Raw genomic sequence first — 24,644 nt, 5'->3', positions numbered from 1 at the left:
GGACAGAACTGTGAAAGTAGTAATTTTACTAATTCCTATTTATGCACTTAAATTCCTGTGAATAACAGCCACCTGAAGTCAGGTGACACTGGTGACTGTTTTGGACTTTGTGGATTTTATGCTTTAACCATTTTAGAAAAATGTTAATTTACAGTGTCTTCTGTCAACTAGAAATGGTTGGGACGTTAAAGTAAATTAAGTGATGAGGGATCCTTTGTGTAATGTACATTCAGTCATTGTGAACTTACATTCTAAACACATTTAAAGTGGCATTGAATTTGGTTGTATTTTTGATCCATTACTAAAGACTCAAAAAACAAGCACATTTTCAAATGGCGTTCTGCATAGTCAGTGATGTATATCTATGCTTGATGCCACTATTCTTCACAAAATGTGATAATAATGTTATCTGTTAACATAAAAACAAAGTTTGGCTCCACAGAAGCTGCTGGAAATGGATAACCACAATATGCTTAAATCTTTTAGGAGCACACTGTTTGATATATACTGCTAAAAGTTCCTCATATTTAGGAATTATTTTAAGTGAAATACTTGTGCTGAGTCTCAGCTGGTGTGCACAAAGGAATATTCATTTCCCAGTGGTGAGATGGAATTTGATTTTTTTACCTTTTTTATATATATTTAATGGATTGAAACACTTTGAAGAAAAAAAATACGTACATTTCTGGTCCTAATCTAATTCAAAGGGCTTTTATGGTTCTGACTCCAGCCTTGTCTCATGTTTTATGTATAGGTAAATCAGAAAGGTATGTCTTGTCCAAGGTAGCAGGGAGCACAAACAGTCCTTCTCTGTGACATCCAGGAAGATGATCAGTGGGGCAATGGCAAATGGATGTTTACTGGGTGGATACTGCAGGTGATTTGAAAAGGGATTGTCTACAGCTTGGCAAGAGCGTCATGCTAACAGCAGTATGTGCTAAAACATTATTTTGTAGTTGCAAGTTGCAAGAGAGTGGTATATGAACCTCATAAGATATATTGGGTATTTCATGCCTGCAACTCCATTATAGTTTAAAATTTTAAAGTATGGTTATTATATTGTAGTGTTCTGTGCATAGAGTCAGGTGAAGTGAAGTTTCTGCAGTAGAAGTGGGTCGTGGAAGCAACTGAAAGAAAGGATCTTTCAGGGATTCGATGTCTGGTCAGAAAGGACATTCCAAGAATCAGAGAAGAGGCATGAAATGATGTCAGAAGAGGAGAGTGAGCTACTACGGCACAGAACATAAAGGCATAAACCAATATGAGGTGTGATATAAACTGAGTTGAAGCTTCACCAACTTGTGGGCTTCAGGACTATGCCATAGGATTGTTCTTAGAGATGAGGCTACTAATTTGTGGCACTGCGTGCCACATGAAAGTTTGCCATACATTTATGTGTGTGTGTATATATATGCGCACCATATATGCGAGGAACATCTGAGCTGTGAGAAATACGAGCTGTCTACCTGCTGTGTAACATGAAATTTTTGCTTCATGGAAAATTGATTACACTCACTCTGTTTTATCTTTAATGACCCATTTTCTTTATTCTAATGTAATTTGGTGCTCTTTTCTGTCTGTGATGGTACATCTAGATTTCTGACTCAGATCCTGAGAAATAAATTTCTAACTTTCTGAAATTCAGACTTGTTCTGAAAAAGCATCTTGCCAAAGTTTCTTGTTTCAAAGAAATGGAGAGAGGCCGGAGTCTCTGCTGGCATAACTGTTACCAACCAGGAGTGTAATATCTCTCTTAAGTTTGACCACACAAAAGTAGTAAAACTGACTCAGTTACCCTCAGCAGTAAAAGCCTTTTCCAGAACAGCTTATTCTGTGTATGATTTGGCTTAAACTTTGCTATTGACAATGCACATTTTGGAGATGGAAGAAGTATTTGTGGTGAAAGTCAACTGAAAGAAAGGGGCTTTCAGATGCAGAGTGAATTAACACTGTCCATAGGATATTCTAGAGGTCAGATATAGTCCAATTTCCATTGAGGGAAAGTATAATTGTAAGCAGATGAGTAGCAGTGCTGTTATACCAGAGACATAGCCTAAGACAGCATCTTGCATGGTACCTACAATAAAATATTTTACTATTTAGGCAAACCAGAATGAAGATCAAGATGATATGATATGTGGAAATAACTGCATAATTTCATAGATCAAAGAAAACTAGAGACAGAAATCTCATGCAGATACAGAAGATATCTCATATTAGGTCTTAGTTAATCATGTTTCATAATCACAGACAGTAAAGTTGAAACTCTTCACAGAAGCATAAGTGATTTAGTTACGATGGGCAAATGCAGATTTTTACAGAAAAGAGCTTATTTTGGGTCAGATGATAGAAGCTTTGTTTTCCTGAAGAAAAAATTGCAGTAGTTTTGCAGTATAATGCTGGTTTTCTTCGTAGTTTTAAAGATAGCCCACTGGTAAAGCTTTAAAAAAAGGATCTCTTGACCTCGTGAAAAAGTTAGTTATTTGAAATGTTAGATGCAATTATATTGACATATGGTGATAATGTGATAAAGCATAAGGGTTAAAGGTTGAAGGAACCATGGCTTGGCAATTAGCAATGTAAATGAAACATTCATTATCCAGCATGCTGAGAAGTTGATGAACTGTACAATAAATCTGAGCCCAAGTCACTACTGAGATAACTCATTTCAGACATAACGGTATTTATTAGGACCCTGGACATTGTTTTGCATTCTCTGATGAAATATCTTGCGATATAGAAATATTTTATCCATTAATTTATACAAAATAATTCATTACTAAAAATTCATAAGGCCCTAAGCAATTCTCCAAATAACGTAGAATAAAAAAGGGAAAAACATGAAAGACATTGAAACTCATCCTATCTGGAAGGTTGTTTGATTAGATGTATTGGTATCGCTTTGATGCATTGGCACTGGTATTTCTCCAATGTAAATTGTCTCCAGTGACTTATATTAACTCATCTGAAGACATTTTTCATCTTACGAGATGTAATTGAAATCAGGATCTGACCTAGTAAATAGAGAGCCAGTTATTCAGTGCTGTAAGTCCCGTTTATACACAAAAGAAGGTATTTTTTGGTGAGAAGACAGGATGTAGACTTGTTTGAGAGACAGTGCAGAACATATTTACTCAGTATTTGTAAGTTCCATGAAGATTAGGATTGAGTATTAGCAGGCATTATTACAGTTAACTGTACTTGTGTCTCTCTTAGTATAATGCTCAGTACCAATAAAACCACAGCTAAATTTATTAACTTAATGACAGCAGTGGTAGATTACCTCCTATTCTTTAGACAATTCTATGAACAGCTTAGGAAGAGTTCCTAATAATAAAATAAATAGTGCATAATTTGTTCAGTAAAAATAACTAAGGGGAATTTAGCAGAAACCAAGACACACAAATATGCCCTAGCTTTCTTGTCAGTGAGACAAAAGAATTTTATGTTCAAGTGATTTGTGGAAACAGAGTATATATTTGGTTTGTGTTAAAAAAATGTTAAAGATATTTCTTCCTTTTAAAGCCTACCAGTTTATCGTGGCCATAGCAAGTGACACATTGTATTTTCTGCTCCAGCTTTACATATATTAGACATTGTTAGAAATTTTGCATTACATCTTATTTTCCATAGATTTCCCACTGTGGAATAGACGAATTTCTTACTATTGAGGCAAAACATTTGAGTAGATATGTACTAATGATATATAAACTCTGAGGGAGTACCACATCTTATGTAGTTTTCGTGGTAGTTCTGTGGAAATTTATTCTTATGGATCATAATAAAACCTGAAAGATCACATAATCATTTATGAATTGAGCTAAAAAACCTCAGTACTCCCTTAATCTCTTCCTCTATGAGTATCTGATGCACAGAATTCTCACTTCTCTCATCAGTGTCAGCAAGAAATGCAGTATGTATTCAGTAGTACAAGGAAATGTAATGCACTGTTCAGAAAAAGAGTTTAATAATAAGTATTCTATACGGAAGAAATAGCACTCCTGTATGTATATAGTACGGTATATTTGCATAATTTTCTGTACAACACTGAAAGTACAAGGAATATGCAAGGAAAACTCTACAGAGCATTGGCTCCCCCCCTCCTCCCCTTCATTTATTGTGCAGAAAACTATTCAGAGAGTGAGATTACATGATATACATACTGAAGTGCTGAAAATTGCTTTTGAGTAGGCACCTGTCAAATACTTTGTATCTTCAATTTCTTTTTAGAATCTCTAGTTTTACTATTAAACTGAAAGTTCCTTGGGTCAGCATGGTACACAGCGCAGAGGATGCAGGATATGTTAGAGATCTATGGGAAGCCTATAACAGCAGCAAGAATTAAATTCAGTACTCTGAGTTCTCTAAATATCAATTTAAACTCAAGAAAAGTCTTCTAACCTTCTTGGAGTAATTGAGATGGCTGAGTATTATATATGTCCCAAAAATAGTTTGCAGAACAGCTTTAATTGTAGGAACTAATTGGTTTCTGCTGTGGTTGTGTCAGAGCATGGCTGTACTTTAAAACGTAAATTGTGGGAACTTAACGGTGAGTGAAGCACATCAGCCAAAAGACTTATTATAATGACAAATGCAAGTGCTGTGTTGAGCACAGCTGTGCCAGAACTGAGTATGTAGCTACTAAGTTATTATAAAATTGTGAGGAAAACACTATGAATAAAATATTTAATAACTCTTAAGTTGTATTTATATAAAGAGTCTCTTATTTAACTACCTTTGAATTTTTCTGGATGTCTATGTAGCTTTCACTTCTGCAGCTATTGCTGTGCTTTCCTGTAATAGTGCGATCAGTTAGGAGAGTTTGAGGCATTAAACTCTGAAGTATGTAACAGGTCATCCTTTACCCAAACTTTTAAATGTAAAAATGACCACAAAGAAGTTAATATGTTCTGTTGCTTATCTTTCCTTTCAGAATATTTCACTGTAACATCTCTAATCTAAAAAAACTTGCTGACCCACAGCTTATTTGTACTATTTGGATAAAACAGTGTTCTTCTGAATTACAGTATTTGTAAAGTCTTAATTTCCTGACTACTTATTGATGGGCTATACTGGATCAACTTGAACTGATATGCGTAAACAGTAGTGTATATGTGTGTTTATATACTTACAAATATATTATTTTGACAATGTATATATGCACATGGACAATGTTGAAATATGAAATATTCAGCATATATACAGGTTATATACAGTATATATAAAATATTCAGTACATATACAGTACAAAATACATATACGTTAGATCTGTTTAAACAAATTTATTTCCACAAGGAGCTCTAACAGGAAACAAAAGTTTAGACCTCAAGTCTGAGTGTTGCCTTTACTAATTTTTAGGTGTTTTCTTTAAGTGCTATGCTTTCAGTTTCTCACTTCTTTGAAAAGCTATTAGAGTTTTAATGGAGAAGATTGATCATCTTTCATCTCCCATTGCAGCCTTCTTTCAGAGCTTCCTTTGCCATTTTTTTAGCTAAGCTTGAAATTTCCTTTTGATCAAACATGGAAAATCCACCAATCATTGTGGTGTCATGACAACCCAAGACAAGTAAGCCAGAAGACATTATAGTCTTTCCTAACTTTTTGATGTAGAGACCACTTATGATGATGTCGCAGAATATGTCTAACTTACTGCAAAGTCCCTGAACAAACCTTCTGGAAAGATCATAGATGAGATGAAGGAACAGTAAGGCATTGGGAAACTTTTTGCATGCTAACATGAAGGTACCTACACATACACTGTATACTTTTCAAACAAGTTAAGGCAACATTCTTTTTTACAGCATCCAACAAAATTAAATAATACTGTGACATACGGGTAAGTCCTTGAAGATCAAATCCAAGCAATTTCTCAAAGTTCCAAAACTAACAGATAAAGAATCTTTCTTCTATATATTTGTAAATTTCTCAACACCAATGAAAGATATTCCATGGCATATCCATAGGCATGAGGCCCTCATGTAAGACAGGAGGGTCCACCTGTAAACAGCAAAAATGTCAGTCTTGAATCAATATTTTTTTCTTATGTTTTTCTGGGTAGAACACTCCAAAGTGTCACTGCTTGTTCTCAGGGTAACTGTCCCATCAACAACATAGGCTTGTTCCTGTATGATGCCAGTGAGTTGCTAGTAAGAGTCAGGCTTGAGGTGATTTTGTCTATTTTTTTATGTGAGCTGGTTTATAAACATCAGTTGTGGGTTTTGCAGTCTAATCTCATTGGTGAATTTTCTTTAAGACCAAGTCTTCTATAGCTGGTTAGAGATAGAAACTATTTATATTTTGCTTGATCACATTTACATTGTGCTTTCTAATTGCTTTCCTCTTATCAGCTGCAAGGCCAGAAGTAGATCTGGCCATAACTCTCTTGGCAAACATGGTGGGAGACAAAAGGCCTTAGACCTTTAACAATATTTTTGTTAACTTTTTACTTTTGCTAATAGCTATGCTTTGCAGAATGGATGCAAAAAAACAGAGTAAACCAAGTAGTAGTAGTAAGTGATGGTACGGTGTTGAAATGTCTGGGAAGAGAAGGTGGTGGCTCTTCATGTAAAGCTCCATGAATGTCTTTACACTCCATGAAAGAAGTGTAAAGATTCTTCTCTTAATAACTTTCCTGATTATTTGAGACAGCTAAGTGCTTATCAGACCACAGAGATTAGCAAGCATAAAGGTAGAATGTGAATCTACAGAGCCTGGCTGTAGTTGATCTTTACTGTAAGCTAATTACCCAGGAGGACATTTATACTATTGGTGAAAGGTGCCTTTTTGTAAGGTGGTTACCTAACACTGCTCACAAACAGCAGCCACTTAACATCCTGTTTATTCATATCCCGCTTACTGCATACCAACACCCCCTCTTCCTGTATTGTGGAAATGACAGTCTTGGCTGAGAATTTTAGTGGTAGCTTTCTTCTGTGGAAAATTGGAGCCATCTACTGTCCAAAGAGAACATCGTTTAAAGTGAAGTGTGATTTTTCTGTCTTGTCCTAGATCCTCAAAAATTCTCCAGTGTTTGTTGTTGGTAGGATATTTGCTGGCAACATGGATGCAAAATTAATTAGGTCTAGATGTTGCTGGGAAAAACTTATCCATTAGTACATATACTAAAAGGCATTTATCCAGACTTTAGCATTAACTGTTATTTAAAAATCTATATTACATAGGCAGCTTGAGAATCAGGACAAAAGCTGGACAAACAGCCATCTGCAAGTGTGCGATGTCTGAAAAACTCATTCAATAAAATTAACAAATTTTCTGCTCAGTTCATAGTTAGCTTCCATTCCTAGTTATCTGCTCAATACTTGGTAAAGTACAGTCCAATTCTGAACATGACTCAATGGAAAAAGCACGCCAGGTTCTAGTTTCCTGTTTCTTCCTAATTTCAGATCTAATAGATACCAAAAAATATTTGATCATACATTCAACAACAACAAAAAATCCCCAAAAACCCAAGCCCCAAACCTGGTAAAAGTCATGCTTTTTTGTTTTTATCTCTGGCAGGTCTTCCAGCTCAGATCAACCTTTGGAAGCCTGTCAAGATCTTTTTCCTCTAATGCTTCTCCACCACTTCTGCAGGCCACATTGTGCCATTGTCTGCTGATCAGTTGCCCCAGTTATGCCCTTGTGACACCTAGTGCTATGTTTCAAAGTCTTAAACAGGTGTAGCTAGATGGAACTAAACAAATAATCATGTGTCAGTTTGAGACATAAAATAGGCTATAATCTAGGCAGCAGTTTCTTAGTTGCAATGAGCTATTCAAGAGTAGGAAGAGAGAAGAAACATGTAAAACACTTATTTGCTGTTAAATTCAAAAGACACATACTAATTAGTTTAGCTCGTAAGGTTCCCCATAATTTTCATTGCTGTAGTAGTTGCTCATGTCTTATGCACATACACAAACACACCCAATGCGAGTAAGACAGCATTTATGTGTAGGTTGAACCAAATGATTATAAATGAATTGAGGGATGTCTCCTGGGATTGGACATAAAGGTCTTGTAAACTGAAAATTTTATAAACAAACAGCTGTTGGGAAAATACCATTATGCTGTAATAGCTGCTATTAAAATCCATTAGCAATCTTGATGGCCTGTTTGAATTTGATGCATCATTTGCTCTGACAGCATTTCTTTCTGAAGAATTTTGTGAAATATATGTAGATTATGAAAGACAGTAGTAATAGACTAGGAGATTAACACTGATTACACATTTTCTTCCATGTGCCAATCAAGCTTTGAAGAATGCCGTGTGTTCTCCAGTGTAAATGTCAGCGGACAAACAGGAACACGTTAACCCGAACAGCTGCAAAGCTTTCTTTCTCCATCACTGTGGGAGAAATACACAGCTCTGCAGAGATGAAGTATTTCCAGGTTAGAAGCCATGTTTCAGGCAACAAAATAAATCTCCAGTGTTTTCTAAGAGTTTGTGTGCTCTCCTAATTGATGCCAAACTGTCATTCTCCTCCTGCTCACAGATCCAGACACCACGGTGGACACCAGCTGGCATAGGGGCAGGCACGGCCTGTAGATCATGCTGCTACCAAAATTAGTCAGACTTCTAATGAGATTTTGAAAAATCTGTATGCCAAGAACTATCTGAAAACTCTCCTCTTTTAAGAACAGTTCAAGTGTCAGTGTTATATCTAAGCTGTCCCTTCAGAAACAGGTATGAAAACCCACGGAGTGAAACGTATGCGTCTGTGCCTGCGGACAGAGGCAGGGGTGCACTTCGCTTGTCCGTGGGTGCTGCAAGGGCCCCATCTGGTGGGTGAACAAGAATAAGAGACTAAAGCTTGACAGAGCCATCGGGTTTAAACGTCTTCTAACCAAGGCTTCTTGTCTGCTCCCTTTTTTTGTAATGCTTATACTCAGATGATGTGCTTGTCATTGTATGTACTTTGTTTCCTATTTCTTCCTGTACCTTGTGTTTTTCAATGCTTTATTCAATGAATGCAACATAACAGAGAATTCTTTATAAGTATTATTCTGATATAAACTCACAAGCCAATTTTACGGATAACATCTTTTCCCCCCCTCTCCTTCTACCTGTTCTGAGTTTCTTTGCCATATCCTCTTTCTCTTCTCCGATATCTGCAAGCAGCTTTTGCTAAAAGGACTGGCAAAGGATGCCGTGTCTTCTACTATTTCCTCTCATCACTCCTCTTCTCCTTCCTGGTGGAAGTACAATGGTGGAGGTAAACCACACCTTGTGTCTAAGAATGTTGTTCTGCTGAAGTATATGGCAGAGCCATGGTCAGTTCCTTTTGTAAGAGGGAGGAATAGAAGGGTTCGTGCTTTAGTGTGAAGAGAGATAAGTCAGTGCCTTTACATCCTTCTAGCTCTGGACCATTCTGTCTTCTTTTCTTTTGCAGATTTGGTGTTTAAAATATTCTTTTTGTTAAGGATTATGATATAAGTATTTTCATCAAAACAGCTGTAGGTCTGTGGTACTGCTGTTTATTCTGGTGTTGCTGTAACAGAGTTGAAAGAGGCTAAAACTAGAATAATATGGTAGTTGCACCATTTATCATGCAAGTTGTTAAAAGAGCCTTTTCTACTTACAGAATCATAGAATTGTTTAGGTTGGAAAAGACCTTTAAGATCATCAAGTCCAACCGTTAACCTAACACTAAGTCCACCACTAAGCCATGTCCCTAAGTGCCTCATCCACACGTCTTTTAAACACCTCCAGGGATGGTGGTACATGCTAGTGCATGGTTGTGATAATATATGATGCATTCCACTATATGCTTCTCTCTAGCACTCAGCAATAGATGGTTTTGCAATGCACAGTGTAGCAGAGGTAAAGCCCTCGTGTCATTCCATATGGATTTTTTTCATGGTTTGAAAGAAGACTGGATGCTATTTGGAGCCCCAGCTTTCTCATTTACATGTTAACATTTTTAATAATATTTTCAGAAAATAAATGAGGACCTGAATTTAAAGACATCAATTTCACAGATGTTGAAATGAGAGCATTCTAAAAATTAGCCAGCAGGACAGAAAGCCTTAACTATGGGCCCAATTAATAAGATGCTCATGCACGTATTTTTTACTTCCATGTATTACTTCGGTTCCATGAATTTGGTAAGATTTTAATATATTTTAAGTACATTTTATCTGTAAGTGTATTAGCAGTTTGATCACCCTACCACCCTATCTTTGCTTTGTTTACTTTAATGTTCAGACAACACAATTCAACACAAAGAATTGTATTCAAAACCTTAGTTTTGAAACCTCAGATTATCAACAGGCTACAGTGAAGTCAATGGGTAGCAGGACAAAATTTAGTAAATAAGCTACTTGCTTTGTTAAATGAAATTTTGCTTTGACATTGCTGAGAAGTAATTGTTTCTTTCCTTACTGTGTTAGAAAGATGCTTCAGTGACAATGCATGACTGCATTCATGAAGCAGAGGGTAAACAAATGTTTTTTAAGGCATTACAGCTATGCATGGCATGCCTGTGGCAAACTCAAATATGTGCTATTAACTTGCTATATATTTATTTTGTTGTTAATTTTTTAGTTTGTTATTTATTGAGTTTATATTTAAATATATTTATTCACTTTATTAACAGTCTTGCTATACAATTTACCTGACAGATTAGGCTTGGCTCAAGATTTCAGTGCTTGGAAGAAAGCTGTAATGGCGTGAGGAGAGTCAGTTGTGCTAGCTGGAGTCGCTAGTGCACAGGGTGGAATTGCCAACAGTTGGTAAAGCCCATTTTAAACTTGTGTTAAGCTGCAGAGGCAGTACTGACCTATTGTGTTTCGCACCAACAAAAGCTTTTGGGAACTTAATTGTCCCGGCTGCTGAACATATTGGAAAATAATGATTTTGCATTTGCACTCTTGCTGTAATGTTAAAACTTTGAGCCCTTTTTTGTTTTTTGTTTTTTTGTTTACCAACCCCAACAAAATCCCTGTATTATTGTTCTTAAGCAAAAAAAAGAGATTTTTTTTTCTTTTTACACACTCTTAGCCTTAATTTCTTTTAAACATTGAGTGTTCCATGTAAGTATCAAGTAAAATTAGAACTGTGTTAAATGTATTCCAGCTGCTGTGAGCCCTGAGGGCCAATGGTTGCTAAACTAGATTTACATGCCAGTGCCAGCAGAGCAGTGGTCCTGTGCCTCAGAGTGGTTAAGTCTGAGTTGGATTCAGGGTACTGTCTTGTTTTGCGTCTCATTTTTCACTTTTAGTTGTCTAGAGAGAGAGTAAAGCACAACTTTCTGAAGCATATGACCTGAAGAAAGCACATATGCTGGAGAACTCGATCCTGCCAGTTGTCATCCAAAATCTGCCTTACACACAGTTTGTATTTTCTTCTCAGAAACTTGAACCATCTCAATGGTAAAAGCTGCTGTCTTAGCTACTGTAAATGTAAAACAGAGACAAGGGTACCACAGCTGAACTTCTGCCTAGTGTAACCAAGTGTGTGTCCCCTGACAGGCATCTACAAAGAACTTTGTCTTATCCTGTTTTTGCTTGTGTTGGTAATGACTCCTTCTATCTCTTCTGAAGGAACTGACTGTTTAACAAATGAGTTGCTAAAGGCGTTTTGCTTGCATAACTGTAAGAGCTTATTAGAAGAACCCTTAGGAAAACTTAAGTGAATTACAAGAAACTGAATTGCTACTCTTAATTGTAAGAAGACTGGGATTTTTTTGGTGGCGAAGTTCAGTGTACAGTATTTGATCATCTCTGTCCGATTCCTAGTTCCTGTTCACAAACAGCCAGTGCAGATGAGACTAAAGCCAGTTCCACTGAAAACACATTAATCCCTGTTTGTTTGTGTGTCTTGGAGTAAGATGTTCAGCTTCCTCAGCAGAAAGATGAACTGAATGAATGGTAAATTAATTACTCTTTTATCTCCAGTTGTATTCAAGATGAGGGTTACTCCATATCAACAAGCAGCATGGGTGGCCAAGCAAGGTGCAAGTGATTTAGCATACAGGGCAAAACTGACTTAATCAAAATAATTCAAAATGCATTTCTAAAATTTTTACATACTTAGCAGAGAACTTTTACTTCCTGGAAGGGTATTTTGCTAAACTTGAGTGCCTGAGAAATAGCATGAATATTGTAGGGAACTGATTGGGTGAATACTTACATGTACATTAGTGGTGTGTGCCAAATCCTTTGAAGTCAGCAAGAGGCTTTCCATTAACTTCTAGTTCATGTGATTCTGAACTGGCCTATTCATTCAGGCTTGCAGAATGAACACCTAAAGGTAATAATTACTATTTGTATTTTTTAATATGCAGAGACCCTGGTTAGAAGGGAGCACTTCAAAGCCATGGATCTGTGCTCCTGAAAGGAAAACATTTATTGTGAACCAAAGGATAAAAGTATAATAAACACTGAGGTACAATCCAAGAACATTTTGCCTCAGCGGGAAACTGCATTTGCAATTAGAGAGATTTGGGGCAATTGGAAAAAAACTATAAAAAGCTAAAACTAAATTCTTAAAGTGGCATCAGTGGTTCTTGCTAAGAATTCAATTGCAATAGGAAGGAGAATGAGGAATTGGAAATGGGATCAGAAAGTTCATGACAGGTAATAGGGAAAGTAAAAATTAATGTAAGTCAAGAATTTGCAGCACTGCAGAAAGAAAACATGTAGGAGAAAATAGTATTTTAGAGTCAAGAGAACGAATGGAAGAAGTACAGTTTTTGAGCAAAATGGTTTGCAATCAAAAGACCAAGAGAGGAAACAAACAGCTCTTTCAGAAAGGCAGAAAAAGAGGTAGCTAGACAAAACAAAAGGCTCCACCGATTACTAAAATTTAATGAAAAAATCCAAAACTGACGCATTATCAACTTAGAATATATTAAAAGTGATAGATGTCAATCCTGCAGAAATGGTTCTTTTGATTTGTTACCAGCTGATCATTTTCAAAGCAGGATTTTTAATGGGGAAAAGAGGTTTGGATCCTGCACAAATCTGGATGCCTGATGGACCTGTATCGATAAGAGTGGTCCATTTTTTTTATTCTAGATCAATTATCTTGCAGAATCATTTGCCCGTCTATGTAAACAGAGTGAAATAGCTTTAACAATTAAGCAACTGTGGTTTATTCCTGCAGTGAGATTGTGAGATGCTTACATAAATTAGCAAAGTAAATGTGATGAAAAAAAAAAGGTAAAAAATAAAAAAGTCAGCAACTTGGGATTTAAAATTGCCATTTAACCTTTCAACAACTTAAAGAGATTTAAGGGATTATAAGTTACTAAAATTTTGGTAACTGAGCCAGAAAACAGAAAAAGTGTGAGTGCATCTGCATGGCTGCATTGCTGTGTGAGGAACACTCAGATTGAAAGACAGTATTCCCCAGCAGATTTTGTTGGGTTTTTTTTGTTTTGTTTTGCTGTTTTTTTTTTTTTAACTGATGAACTAATCATTAAATACCATTCCCTTTTAGAAGGAATTAATGCTGAGAAATAATGTCGTTCCACAACATATTTTCAAAGTTTCTTCTTCTTCTTTTGGCTGCTTTATCTACAAGTTTTTAAGGTTCATCCAAAAGATTTTCACTGTTTTTACATTCTATATTAGCATTAAAAACATTGGTATTTTGTTATTAAGTACATGTCACACCAAATGATTTGTTCAGAGTGCCACACTGGAGGAAGAACTGAAGGTTTCCTTGTAATTCCTACACAGAAATGAGTTTTCCCCCTCAGCATAGTGGTGTTAAGGAACGGGGATACTGGTAGAGACATGGTGCAATGGAACTCTGCTAGGCCATATCACAACAACATGAGGTGGAGGTGTTTACTGGCTGCTCTCTTTGGGCTGCAATAGAAAGTCTGGCAGCATTTTTATCTCCTTTACCAAAGAGGTGACAGGGTTGGCTTCCATTGTATTAAAAAACAAAACAAAACAAAACAAAACATAAAAAAAGCCTTCAGGAGTAACTCAGCAATTCCACTACATTATTTCTCAATATGGTCTTGGCTGAAAATTTATTAGCTTGAGTGAAAGTAATTTTCAAAGATTAGGAGAAAGTTATTTCCTGTTACAGGCTCAGAGGATATGTGTGATATGTAAAATATAGAAGGTATAAATGAGCATATAATTTTTCAGACTGTCTGCCTGTGATGGTATCCATTATATATTCTTGCTATTGAAAAGTGTTTTTAATGCCACATTAGTCTTGCTGTCTCCAAACAAAAAAAGTGTTCCTGAAAGTAGGAGAGAAAGCACTGTTTCATCCCTCTGTAGTGACAGCAACTAAAGAGGTACAGCACTTTTTGCCAGACAAAACTACATGTTTATCAGAAAATGCCAACAGTATACTGTTGTCATTGTTATGATGAAGGAAGTCTCCATTTCCAATTTAAGCTGCAAGCATTAAAAGTGTACGTAAGAATAGCTCACCATCCTGCCTTGGCATTTTGGTTTTTTCCTTGATTATATCTTCAGGAAGAATTAACATTTTGATACAACATTTGTTCATGGATTTGCAGTGGTTAAATCAATAGTTAATGAGGTTCGTCGTATAATTTGAGCTTGTAGTTTGTTTATGCTAGACCAACTTTATCCATACTCCAAACAAATTATCTCTTATAATCACCAGCCTGAAGATAAATCTCTAAATGTTTTTCTGATGATAGTGCTGTGGTTGGCAGGTGTTAGAAGTGCCTCCCAGGGACAAAGATTGAAGATGGGCTTGTTCTCACAAATCCTTCAGGCGAGGTTGTTTAGCTTTCTATCCTGTCATCTGCAGAGGAGCCTTGTATGGTGCCCTGCTAATGAAATCTAATAGGCAAAGGTCATATATCTTTATGAAGAAAAATGCAAAGCTGGTGAGTGATAAATGTTCTCCATGGGGCTCAATGGACGATGCTTAGCAATAAAAACCCATGTTTAAACAGTGTTTCAAACGGCTTGGCATAGCTCTGTTTTTTGTGCCTTAACTACTTTTTATAACAATTCTCATTGCTAGTGATGGGATTAGATAAATACAAAAATATTCAAATGTGCATGCAAAGTTGCCTGTGTAATTAAAGAAATAGGTGGGGACTTTAAGTGGGTAATTATTTTTCAGTATTCATACCATAATGAATAAGGTGGGTCACATAAAAGTACATGGCAGTATTGTATTTAAATCTGAAAGCTGTCTTGACTAGTAATAGAAGCATACTAGCTAGTGTGAAGATGTGAAGACTTAGGTAGATTCTAGCATCAGTTGTAAATCAAAAATGCCTTTGTCAAATGTCACAATATAAAATAATAAAAAAAAAAATAATGGAAAGAAAACATGCCAGCATAGAATTGCAGATAAAACTTCTAAAGAATGCAAGTCAGTGCCTTTAAGAAATTGCTAATCTGAAGTTAGAAGGAATTAAATAAACCAGATATTGTTGAATCACTGCTGTTTTTTGAGAAGTTACCAGTTCATTTGCTATAGTTATACTGCTGAGCTAAGAGACAGTTCAATAAATCAACTCAGGGTTGATGGATTCTACAAACCATTGCAATGAGTGCGTGGAAGAGGAAAGAAATCTCTTAGTATTCCCTCTTTGACAAAAGGGTATGCAAAGAGCCTGAATGGATGAATGGTTGATTAATTTTGCCAGAAATTTTCTTGACAGCCAGAAATGTGTTTTTGTGTTACCATGTTTGCATGGGAATTATTTTGTAAGGTATGAATTATTACATATAAACTTACACCTGAGACTTAGCTGGCTAAAATAGACAGCTCCTGGTCAGTATATATATATGGTTGTGATATTTCTTATGTTTTAATTCATCACTCTGGCAAGTCAGCCTTTTGCTTGTTACCACTTGCTAATCAGTCAACAGTGAAATCAAATATTGTATGTGATTAAATGAACCTTGTAAGTGAAGTGGTAGGTTGAGTCTTTTCAGTATTTTTAATTGATTTACAAGCTATGGAAAAATCAGATGGAAGTTCTTAACGTAGGATCAGAAAGCAGGATAATATAAAGGAGAATAAATAAGTGTATCATATGCTATGTCAGCATGGCCTATTGATCAGTAAGACACAATAATAGTGTTTGTTTTTCTCCTCTAAGTTTCTGAGGTAAATAATATATTAGAGTATATATACTATGCTGTACTTTAGTACTGAGGTTTTTCCTTTTAATTTTGTACATATTTTGTGCATATTTTGTACAGGTGATATTTGCTTATAAATGTGGTGCATAAGCAGGTCCCTGGATTCCTTTACTTTTAGGCTTTGGATACTCATACCTGTGGTTTCAAAATAAAAGACTTTCCTTTCCATGCAGTACACTACAGAAAAATATGTACATACTTACTTCAGCCTTTAAAATGACCTGGAGGGTGTACATTTTAGCATAGTGCAAGTACATTTCCCTGTAGTTCCCTACTCGCAGCAAAAGTTGTACTGTTAGGATTGCAAGTTTTCTAGTTTGCCCCTTTAATTATTTTACAGAGGAAGAGTTTTAAAGACACACCTGAAAAAGTATGCGGCATTTAAGCCTTTAAACTTGAAAATCACATCTATATGTTTGCTGTATTTTGTATTTTTAACAACTCCAAACAACTCATCCTTCAATCCAGACAAAAATGCTGAAAAATGGCAGCTTTATCAGTCATGATTTTCTTATTACAGAAAACATACATTAACAATGAAACAAATTACAAGTGCTTTGAATTTCTTCCCTTGAAGATGGAAATAAATAAGTGCTTTCACCTCTATCTCGCTAGACTAGATGGCATACATCCCTTTTTTTGATTCCTGTGCCACTGTGAAACCTTTCTTCTTCTAGATTTTGTGCTCACAGCCATGTAATATTATCATGTCATTCTGGTGCACACCACAACAGTATGGACACTATTACTTATGTTTATTTATGTCTTTAGGCTACGTGCTTAATATTTATCTCATGCAGCAGTGGCAGTGCCTTAAGAGGACTTCATCTGCAGCCCTTCTGATCGATTACATTCTTTGGGTGTACATGCATAGACCCCGCTGACACCAAGGGAGTATTTTTCACTGTTGTATTTCAGGCAGTTAGTTGTAGTCAGTAGTCAGGGGAGTCTGCCTTGCTTATGGATAAGAATTTGTGTTCCTTCAGGCGGGTGGCAGTGATGGCTGCTGAAGGCAGGTACTCCAGCCCAAGGAAGAATGTTCTAAGCCAAATGGGCCATTATGATATCCTTATGTTACATGAACCATAATGTCTCTTAAGATACATGATACCCCAGCTGCTAAATTCAAAGCTGTCTCAGCTAGCTCTGAAAATGTGGAATAATGGAACTGAGGTTTGGCTGTTTACCCGAGCAAATTCTTTTTTGAAAATTTTATGAATGAATCGAGACTTTCCAGTTTTTCTTGGAAAGTATGTGCTGTGCTAAATACATATAAAACCTGGACATCTTTATAAGTTCTAATTAAACACAGATTAAAATGGACAAGCCTGAACTTGAATTCACAGAATTTGTACTTGTATCAAGTGCACGCAAAACTTACTTAGCTGTAATCTCAATTCATACAGAGTGGATCATTTTGAAGACACACTATCATAAAATGTACCAGTGCTGTAGAAAAGGCACTGTTTCCAGTGTGAAACTGGCTAAACACGCTTTCATTGAACAAAGCATAGTAATTTCTTTTATTGTAGATGACTCCTTCTTTCTTCTTTGCTGTATTTTTTTTTTAGTTACTCTGCATTTAAGGAAAATAATAGACTGTAAAAACACAGCCATCCCCTATAGTAAGGGGAGTGAGATAACTGCTAAACAGGCATTCATCACTTCATTCTATATGCAGTGTTTCTCAGTGCTATAGAATTTCCTGTTTAAATTTCCTTCTAAGTTAAGCTCTGGATGCCGGAAGTTAAACATAAGGTGTGACTGGCATCTCTATAGAGCAGGGTAAGACAAGCTCTCAGATGCCCACTCTCCTGCTCTGCAGTTTAGGACCTGATACCTATTTCTCTTTGGAAACTTTAAACAGCAACACAGAGAAAGCAGAATTAGCTGCTATTTTTTTCTTGTCAGAAGACTGATAAATATCGGTATAGCAGAGCTACTATTTGGTAGTTTGAAATGCACAACAGAAAAATGCGATCTTTCCTTACAGAAAAGATGGTGAATTTTTTATAGAGCATTTTCACCAGTAGTGTTGATACAAAAAGAGAGGTAAAATAGTGAATATACTTGTCTGTGTTTCTGGACTCTTATAAACACAATACTGTTTATATTGTTTTTTCCATTTTTAGTGACCTTACCTGAAAACTTTTATAAAAAATGGAGTCTTTTTCTGCCTTTTTGCCTTTTTTTTTTTTTTTTAAAGGAGGGGGCTTCTAGTAATTAGCTGGATTTACAACAAATGGCACACAGACTGTTAGCTCTGCATGTGTGCTATAACATTGGTGTTTACCCTATTATATTGCAATTTAAGTATGTCATAAAGTTTTATCAGTGATCACATAGAAATAAACTGGAATGCAGAAGTACTGACCATGAAATATTAAGAGAATACAGTGTGAAGCAGTATGTATCGACTTCTATATTGTCATGATTGCTTTGGTTGAGAAAATTGTAATGGGATACAGTGATATTCCTCATTTATATTTTGTGATGGTTGGGTATTTTTAGCAAATGAGTTGTCAGCAGAAAGGCTTCATTAGACCCATCAGGGTATCTGCCCATGAATAACGAATCCCAAACTGTACTGACAGTTTCCTTGAGCCAAAATGATGGAGCACCTCTGACAAAAGCCATATTGTGCTCTCCATGTGAGGAGTGTGAAGAACAAAAGAGACAGTTTGTTCTTAATTTGGTCAGGTTAATATTGACACAGTTAGCTTAGAAGAATCAGAAGTGTGTGTAATGTACATTTACAGTCATCTCTTGGGTAATAGGCTGTTGGCCTCATGAATTAGAAACTGTTGCTAGAGAGGGAGAAGTTACAAATTCTCTTTGGCTATTTCTTGGAGATACTGCTTCTTTTAAACCCATGTTTGTAGTCATGTTGACTATCGACTAAAAAAAGAGATTCCTGTAAGAAAATCGAGTTGCAGAGGAAGAAGTTTTACAACAATATACAGCCTACATAAAATGGTATTTCTCAACAGAAGTACATAATAAATGAACAGGTCATGTTGAAAAATCCTTCAAAAGTTTGTGGATTTCTTAAACTTTCTCATTCTGTTTACCTGGCTGATAAAAAAAAAATTGTCAATTCAGCATGTTCACCATATTTTTAGGTTGCACAAACAAATGCCCAATTTTATTACAAGTGCTAAGACACTAAATTTCTCCAGTATCCATATTGCTGTTAACTATGCATTTGCATATTTAACATCATTTGCAAAATATATTTAATACTAGATTCTATTTATTTCAAGTGTATTACATTTCAAGTTTACTTACAGTCCATTTTTTTTGTTATAGGTTACTTAGAGGACATTACGACAACTAATAGTGTTTACATATGCTGTTTACCTGCTGTACACTATGCAAATATTAATTAATGTTTAAGCCAGCACATGCTAATAAAGTAAGGAAAAGTAATATAAGAATGAATAGCTGACTGACCTTTGTCATGGTTTGGCTGTATGTCAGTGTATTTCCTACTATACTAATTAATCAACAGCATGTTTTACACTGCTTGTAATTAATTTGGGATGTAGCAGCCTAACTGTTGAAATGATTAGCGTTTTTTCATTTCTGAAGGAAATGTTTTCTTTTCTGTTAGCTTTTACAATACATGCAACATTCTGGTTGTTTACTTATGTTAGCAAATTTGTGGAAGAGTCCATATGTCTACCATGTCTTTCAATATATAGTCTTTGGTAATTTATAAGAGTTTCTTGTTTGCAACTGTCTTTATTTATTTGAATGTTTGAACGCTGGTGAAGAGAGTATCTGAATTGTGTTGTTGGTGCTAGTTTAAAAGAGTAAACTATGGATGTTTGGGGGGAGGGATGGAATTAAACTAAGTTTTAGAAAAAATAATTACTTAATAATATTTATTAACATTAATAAAATTACCTTTGCTTATTTTAAAATTAATAATTGATTTTATGTTTTGATTAATAGTCCAGCCAACTAAAAAAATTGATGAGGTGGAGTCATGATGCTGTAAGACATGTAATCTGATCTTGTTTTGTTCAATAACTTAGTGAACAGCATTTTCCAGGAAATTTACTCTTTGACCTATTCTTTTAACGAGGTCTGTTTGCCTTGTGTTTCATTTCTGGATGCACTTAGTGAAGTAACAACTTATGAGAAACATTTATTGTTGATTATTAAAATGTCTGATTATAGGAAAGTTGAGTAACTTACATTGCCAGGTATTATTTGAATATTAATCGTTACTTAGTAATGTGAGAAGCTTGTATCTGAGTCCTCATGCCACAGAACTGAATAGGGTCTTGGGTTTTATACCTTCACTGAATAATGACTTTTTTGTCAGAAAGTTTTCTCTTTGACAGGCTATGAGGGAAAGTAATAAATGGGATGTGATCAGCATCATTTTGCTTGACTTGGACTGTGTTCTGACATGCCTTAATGACTTCCTCAGTATTATTGTTGATTGGATGTCACTGTAAAACATCTCTTGCCCTCTTGCACTTTTAAATCCTCAAATAATTTGCATGTTTTCTTTAAAGATGTTTTCTTTCAATGTGGTGTATGGTGCTGGCACACCTAAACCCATTCCCATGCTGCTCTGAGCAGTCTCTCATCAGTTGATAGTGTTTTGCACCAGGGAGCGCTATGATCCCAGTAAGAAAAGCATGCAAAATCTGTGAGGCATCTTTTAAAAAGCTGTTTATTAATGCCAACATTATAAGGAGAAAACACTACAGATAATCCTATATCCCTTTAGGTGGTGGGAACCCTGAGGGATGTAGCATTGAATAAGCCTCCAATCCATGCACAGCATGCTGGAGACACCCTGTGCGTAGAAGAGATTTCCACCTTTTGGTCATTTCAGCTATTACAGGATTTTCTTACAAGGAAACAACTCCATTCCTCATTTTTACTGTCAAACAGAAAGGATGTTCATATGAGAACTTGTTGCTGCACTTTTAGATAAAGGCAAAGACACACAGGTGATGTAAGTGCTAGTACCAAGTGGATGCTGCCTGCAGGCTTCTCTGGTACAGTTAGCTGGCCAAGTTTATTCTGCACCCAAGGAATACATGTAGCACAACACAGCCCAAAGGCCAAGCTGGATGTGAAGCACAGAGAAAAAAACATGTAGTACATAACTGATCTCCTTCTGCAGCTTGTATCCAATGGAGAGGGACAGGTAGCCTGCTCAGAGTTAATCCTTTGCTTCTCTCAGTCATCAACATGCTAAGAACCTCAAGAAGAAAAAATACACACTCTGAATAAAATTAAGTTTGAGGGCATGGAAGAAATGGAGAGAATCTTAAGTAGCTGGATTGGGTAATTACATAGATAGTATGGATCCATTATTGTTTATATTAATGTGGCCCAATGTGAAACTCTCCAGTCCAATTGCTCCACCAGGGATACATACTTGGCAAGTTCCCCGCTTATAGCAGCAGGCTACTGGATCACTTGCTGCTATATCCATTCCTCAGTATTGCTCTTGATCATATGACTACATTAGCAAAAAACAGGGCACAAGACAAATTCAGGTTTCTGCACCTTCGGGGGCTTTACCATGACCATTTACATCTTTAGTTCTGTCTCTGACTGGCAGAACTGACCTTTTCATTGTATGGCATTTGGTGCCACACCCTTGCTGTGGCAACCATTCCCACCAACAAATAGCTGCTAACATGTGAATGTTGTATCTTGTTCTATTCTATTCATAGTTTTGCTCTATGATGCCATAGTGGTCCTTGGCCTTAAACTCTAGAAATATACCCCTGATTGCCCTGCATGCACATACTGACTCTCGAGTTGGCTATGGTGGTGACAGGGGAGTTTTCCCTGGCCATGTAGGCAGGTTAAGAGGTTCCTCCCTCAAAATACTGCAGGAAGCAGGATTTTTGGCACTCCCCAACCTACCACTTTGGGAGTGCCAAATGCAGGCTGACATGAGGGCAGATATAATCTGAGTCAATGTCACTTTCATGAGGCTTCCAGTTCAGTCAGATAATTCTAACAGAAAATTTCTAATTCCTTGCATTTTCAGCTGATACAAGCAATATAGAAGATAAAGCATCATGAGGCTTGAAGGCTGGACATTTTTTAGAATGATCATTTATTATTTACCTTACATACAGCCATAAAACACCTTGATTGGTCCATGTCCTTCCCTGTGACCTCCCAATCTTCTTGAATTGGCTGTAAGGGGCTAACTGAGATAAGGAGTTACCAGGGATTTTCAGATGATTTTGAATCTGCTCTAGTTAAATTTTTTTATTTGAATAGAATTTAATTATTCCAACTGCAGTTAGGAATGGGATAAATGAAGTAACTTTTCCATGCTTAAGCACATTTTGGTACTTTTTCTAATAGACTCTATGCTTGAGTCTTCAGAAAAATGTTACTGGTTTGGATGTTCAAACCTTATTTGCCATAATTCCTCACCATAACCCCCTATTCAGATTTCATATCTGAATGTCCACCAGTAAACAGACAGCTAACTTTTATTTGTGCATTGATCTGCATCAATTTCACATAAAACTCATTTTTAGGTGCTATGTGAGCATCGAAGTGGAACTACTTCTCTATTCTTGGAAAAGAATCTACTTCCAAAGCATCTGACAAACAGATTTTTTTGTTTTAACTTACAGGGAGGGAGATGGATTTTGTGGACACATTTGAGTAGATTAATAAATAGTATTTGTATATATGTAACCAAAACAGTAATTTATCAGGTAAGAGACAGATGCAGGGGAATAACATGCCAATCTGCATATACAGTTGTGTTGTGTTCATGATGAACTGCTGTTTATTCAGGGCCAGTGTAGCTTGGCAGCATCAGAAGAACTATTAGCTAGAAGATGACAAAAATTATCTCAAATACAAATAGCAGAAACTTAAAGGAGAAAATAAAATTTTGAAGACTTTGTTCACTGGCAGTTATCAGAACTGAGAACTGAAGAGAGACGTTTATACTCTTGCAATATGTCCTCAGGTGACAAAGAGGGATGTATGGGTTATGCTGCAAAATCTAGAGAATTCAACATTGGGCTAGTCCAAGTATAAATGAGAATAGGAATGACAAATGCAGTGTTCACCTCCTGTGTATTTGGGGTGGGGTGTGTGTGAAAATAAGCATTTTTTTGACACAAAGAGATTTTAAAACTAGTTTGTCTTACTCTGTCCTTATTTTGGGGGGTTATAGTTTTGAAGACTTGCATAGAATTCAAAGAGCCGGAACAAAGGAATCTAAAGGAATAATCCATGGTAAAATTGTATACAATCATGTAACACCATAATGGATTCATCTAAAGGGCTGCAAAATTAAGTTAGCACATGCAATTTCCTTTTGAGTGCCTGATTTTGCACCTCAATACTATTATTATTAAATGAATTATCAATTATTTTAAATGAAATATTAACATGACAAATTTAATAAAATATTTTAATTTTTCTAACAAATAAGGGGTTTTATTCAAGAAATAGCAGTAGCCCAATACTTTTAAGCAACGTTGCAAAAGCAAATAGCAGGAACAAGTAAGAATTCTGTTTCAGCAGCAGTTTCAAGAAGGCAAAACAGAAATTTTCTGTTTCAGTGTTCCTCAAAAATAAAAGTCCATTACTGTGCTGTGAGACCAGTTCTTGATTATTTTTTTTTAAGCACATAGCTGTTTTGACAAATGGAATGGAATTCTGTTGCAAGTTACAGACACTGATGCCTATTAATGTTTCTGGCTATTTTCACCACGGATTTGGATGGAAAGAGCAAGAAAAAGATGCTGACATTTCTTTTAATTTCTTTCTGTATTTCAGGACTGCGTGTTACACAGGAGTCTCATTGGTGATCTGAAAGCATTTATAGATAAATACGGGTTTGATGTACTTGTCATTTTGGCCAACTGTTTGTCAGATGAGAAGCAAACAAAACAACAAATAGCAGTATACTCAGAAAACTTAGAGCTAAGCAATCAAGTAAGTACCTGGAAAAATAATCAAATAGTGTCTTTCCTGAAAAAAATGGTTTTTTAAAGTAGTATGTACCAAAGTGTTGAATAATTAAGTGGGGCCAAAAAGTAGCAGCAGTTGGCTGGCAACTATTTGAAATGGCTGTGTTATTTATATGATGCAAAATGAACAATTGTTATTTTTATGATGCAAAATGAACAATTGTGATATTTATGTGATATTTATGATTGTTTCAGACCAGCCAAATAGAAAAATGTTACAAGAAATACAGAAAGAGACAAGATTTTTCAATTTAGCTAAAACAGAATGATCTTTTTTTTTTTTACTAGTTTTGGCTTGGTTTTGTATTGTGATCTACACAACTGAATCTTTGGCAGTGAGGGACAAGCAAACACATTGTAAATGGTAATGACCAGAACTCATCTATGTGTATGCTATCACTAAAGCATTTAAGCTCTGAAATTAAGCCAAGTTATTACTAGAATGTTCATTTATGCAAAGCCAGGTGCTGTATATTTTTTGGACTATGTTTGTCCCCACATGGAAGAAATAATCTCAGTGGCAACTTTTTGAACCTTTTTCTCAGTCTT

At 35.9% G+C, this 24,644-nt stretch overlaps 1 protein-coding gene across 1 annotated transcript in view; it reads left to right on the top strand.

Moving 5' to 3' along the window:
* The window catches only part of PRUNE2 (prune homolog 2 with BCH domain), a 141,564-nt gene that overhangs the window by 63,159 nt on the left and 53,761 nt on the right, over positions 1-24,644 (top strand). Inside the window, exon 7 of the mRNA XM_059834013.1 lies at positions 23,902-24,060. Within this exon, the coding sequence (XP_059689996.1) occupies positions 23,902-24,060 (159 nt within the window). The remainder of the gene's footprint in view (positions 1-23,901; positions 24,061-24,644) is intronic.

The sequence above is a fragment of the Gavia stellata genome, chromosome Z (genome assembly GCF_030936135.1).
Source record: "Gavia stellata isolate bGavSte3 chromosome Z, bGavSte3.hap2, whole genome shotgun sequence".
NCBI classification, from domain to species: domain Eukaryota; kingdom Metazoa; phylum Chordata; class Aves; order Gaviiformes; family Gaviidae; genus Gavia; species Gavia stellata.
Note: the sequence above shows the minus strand (reverse complement) of the source record. Positions and strands in the feature narration are given on the sequence as shown.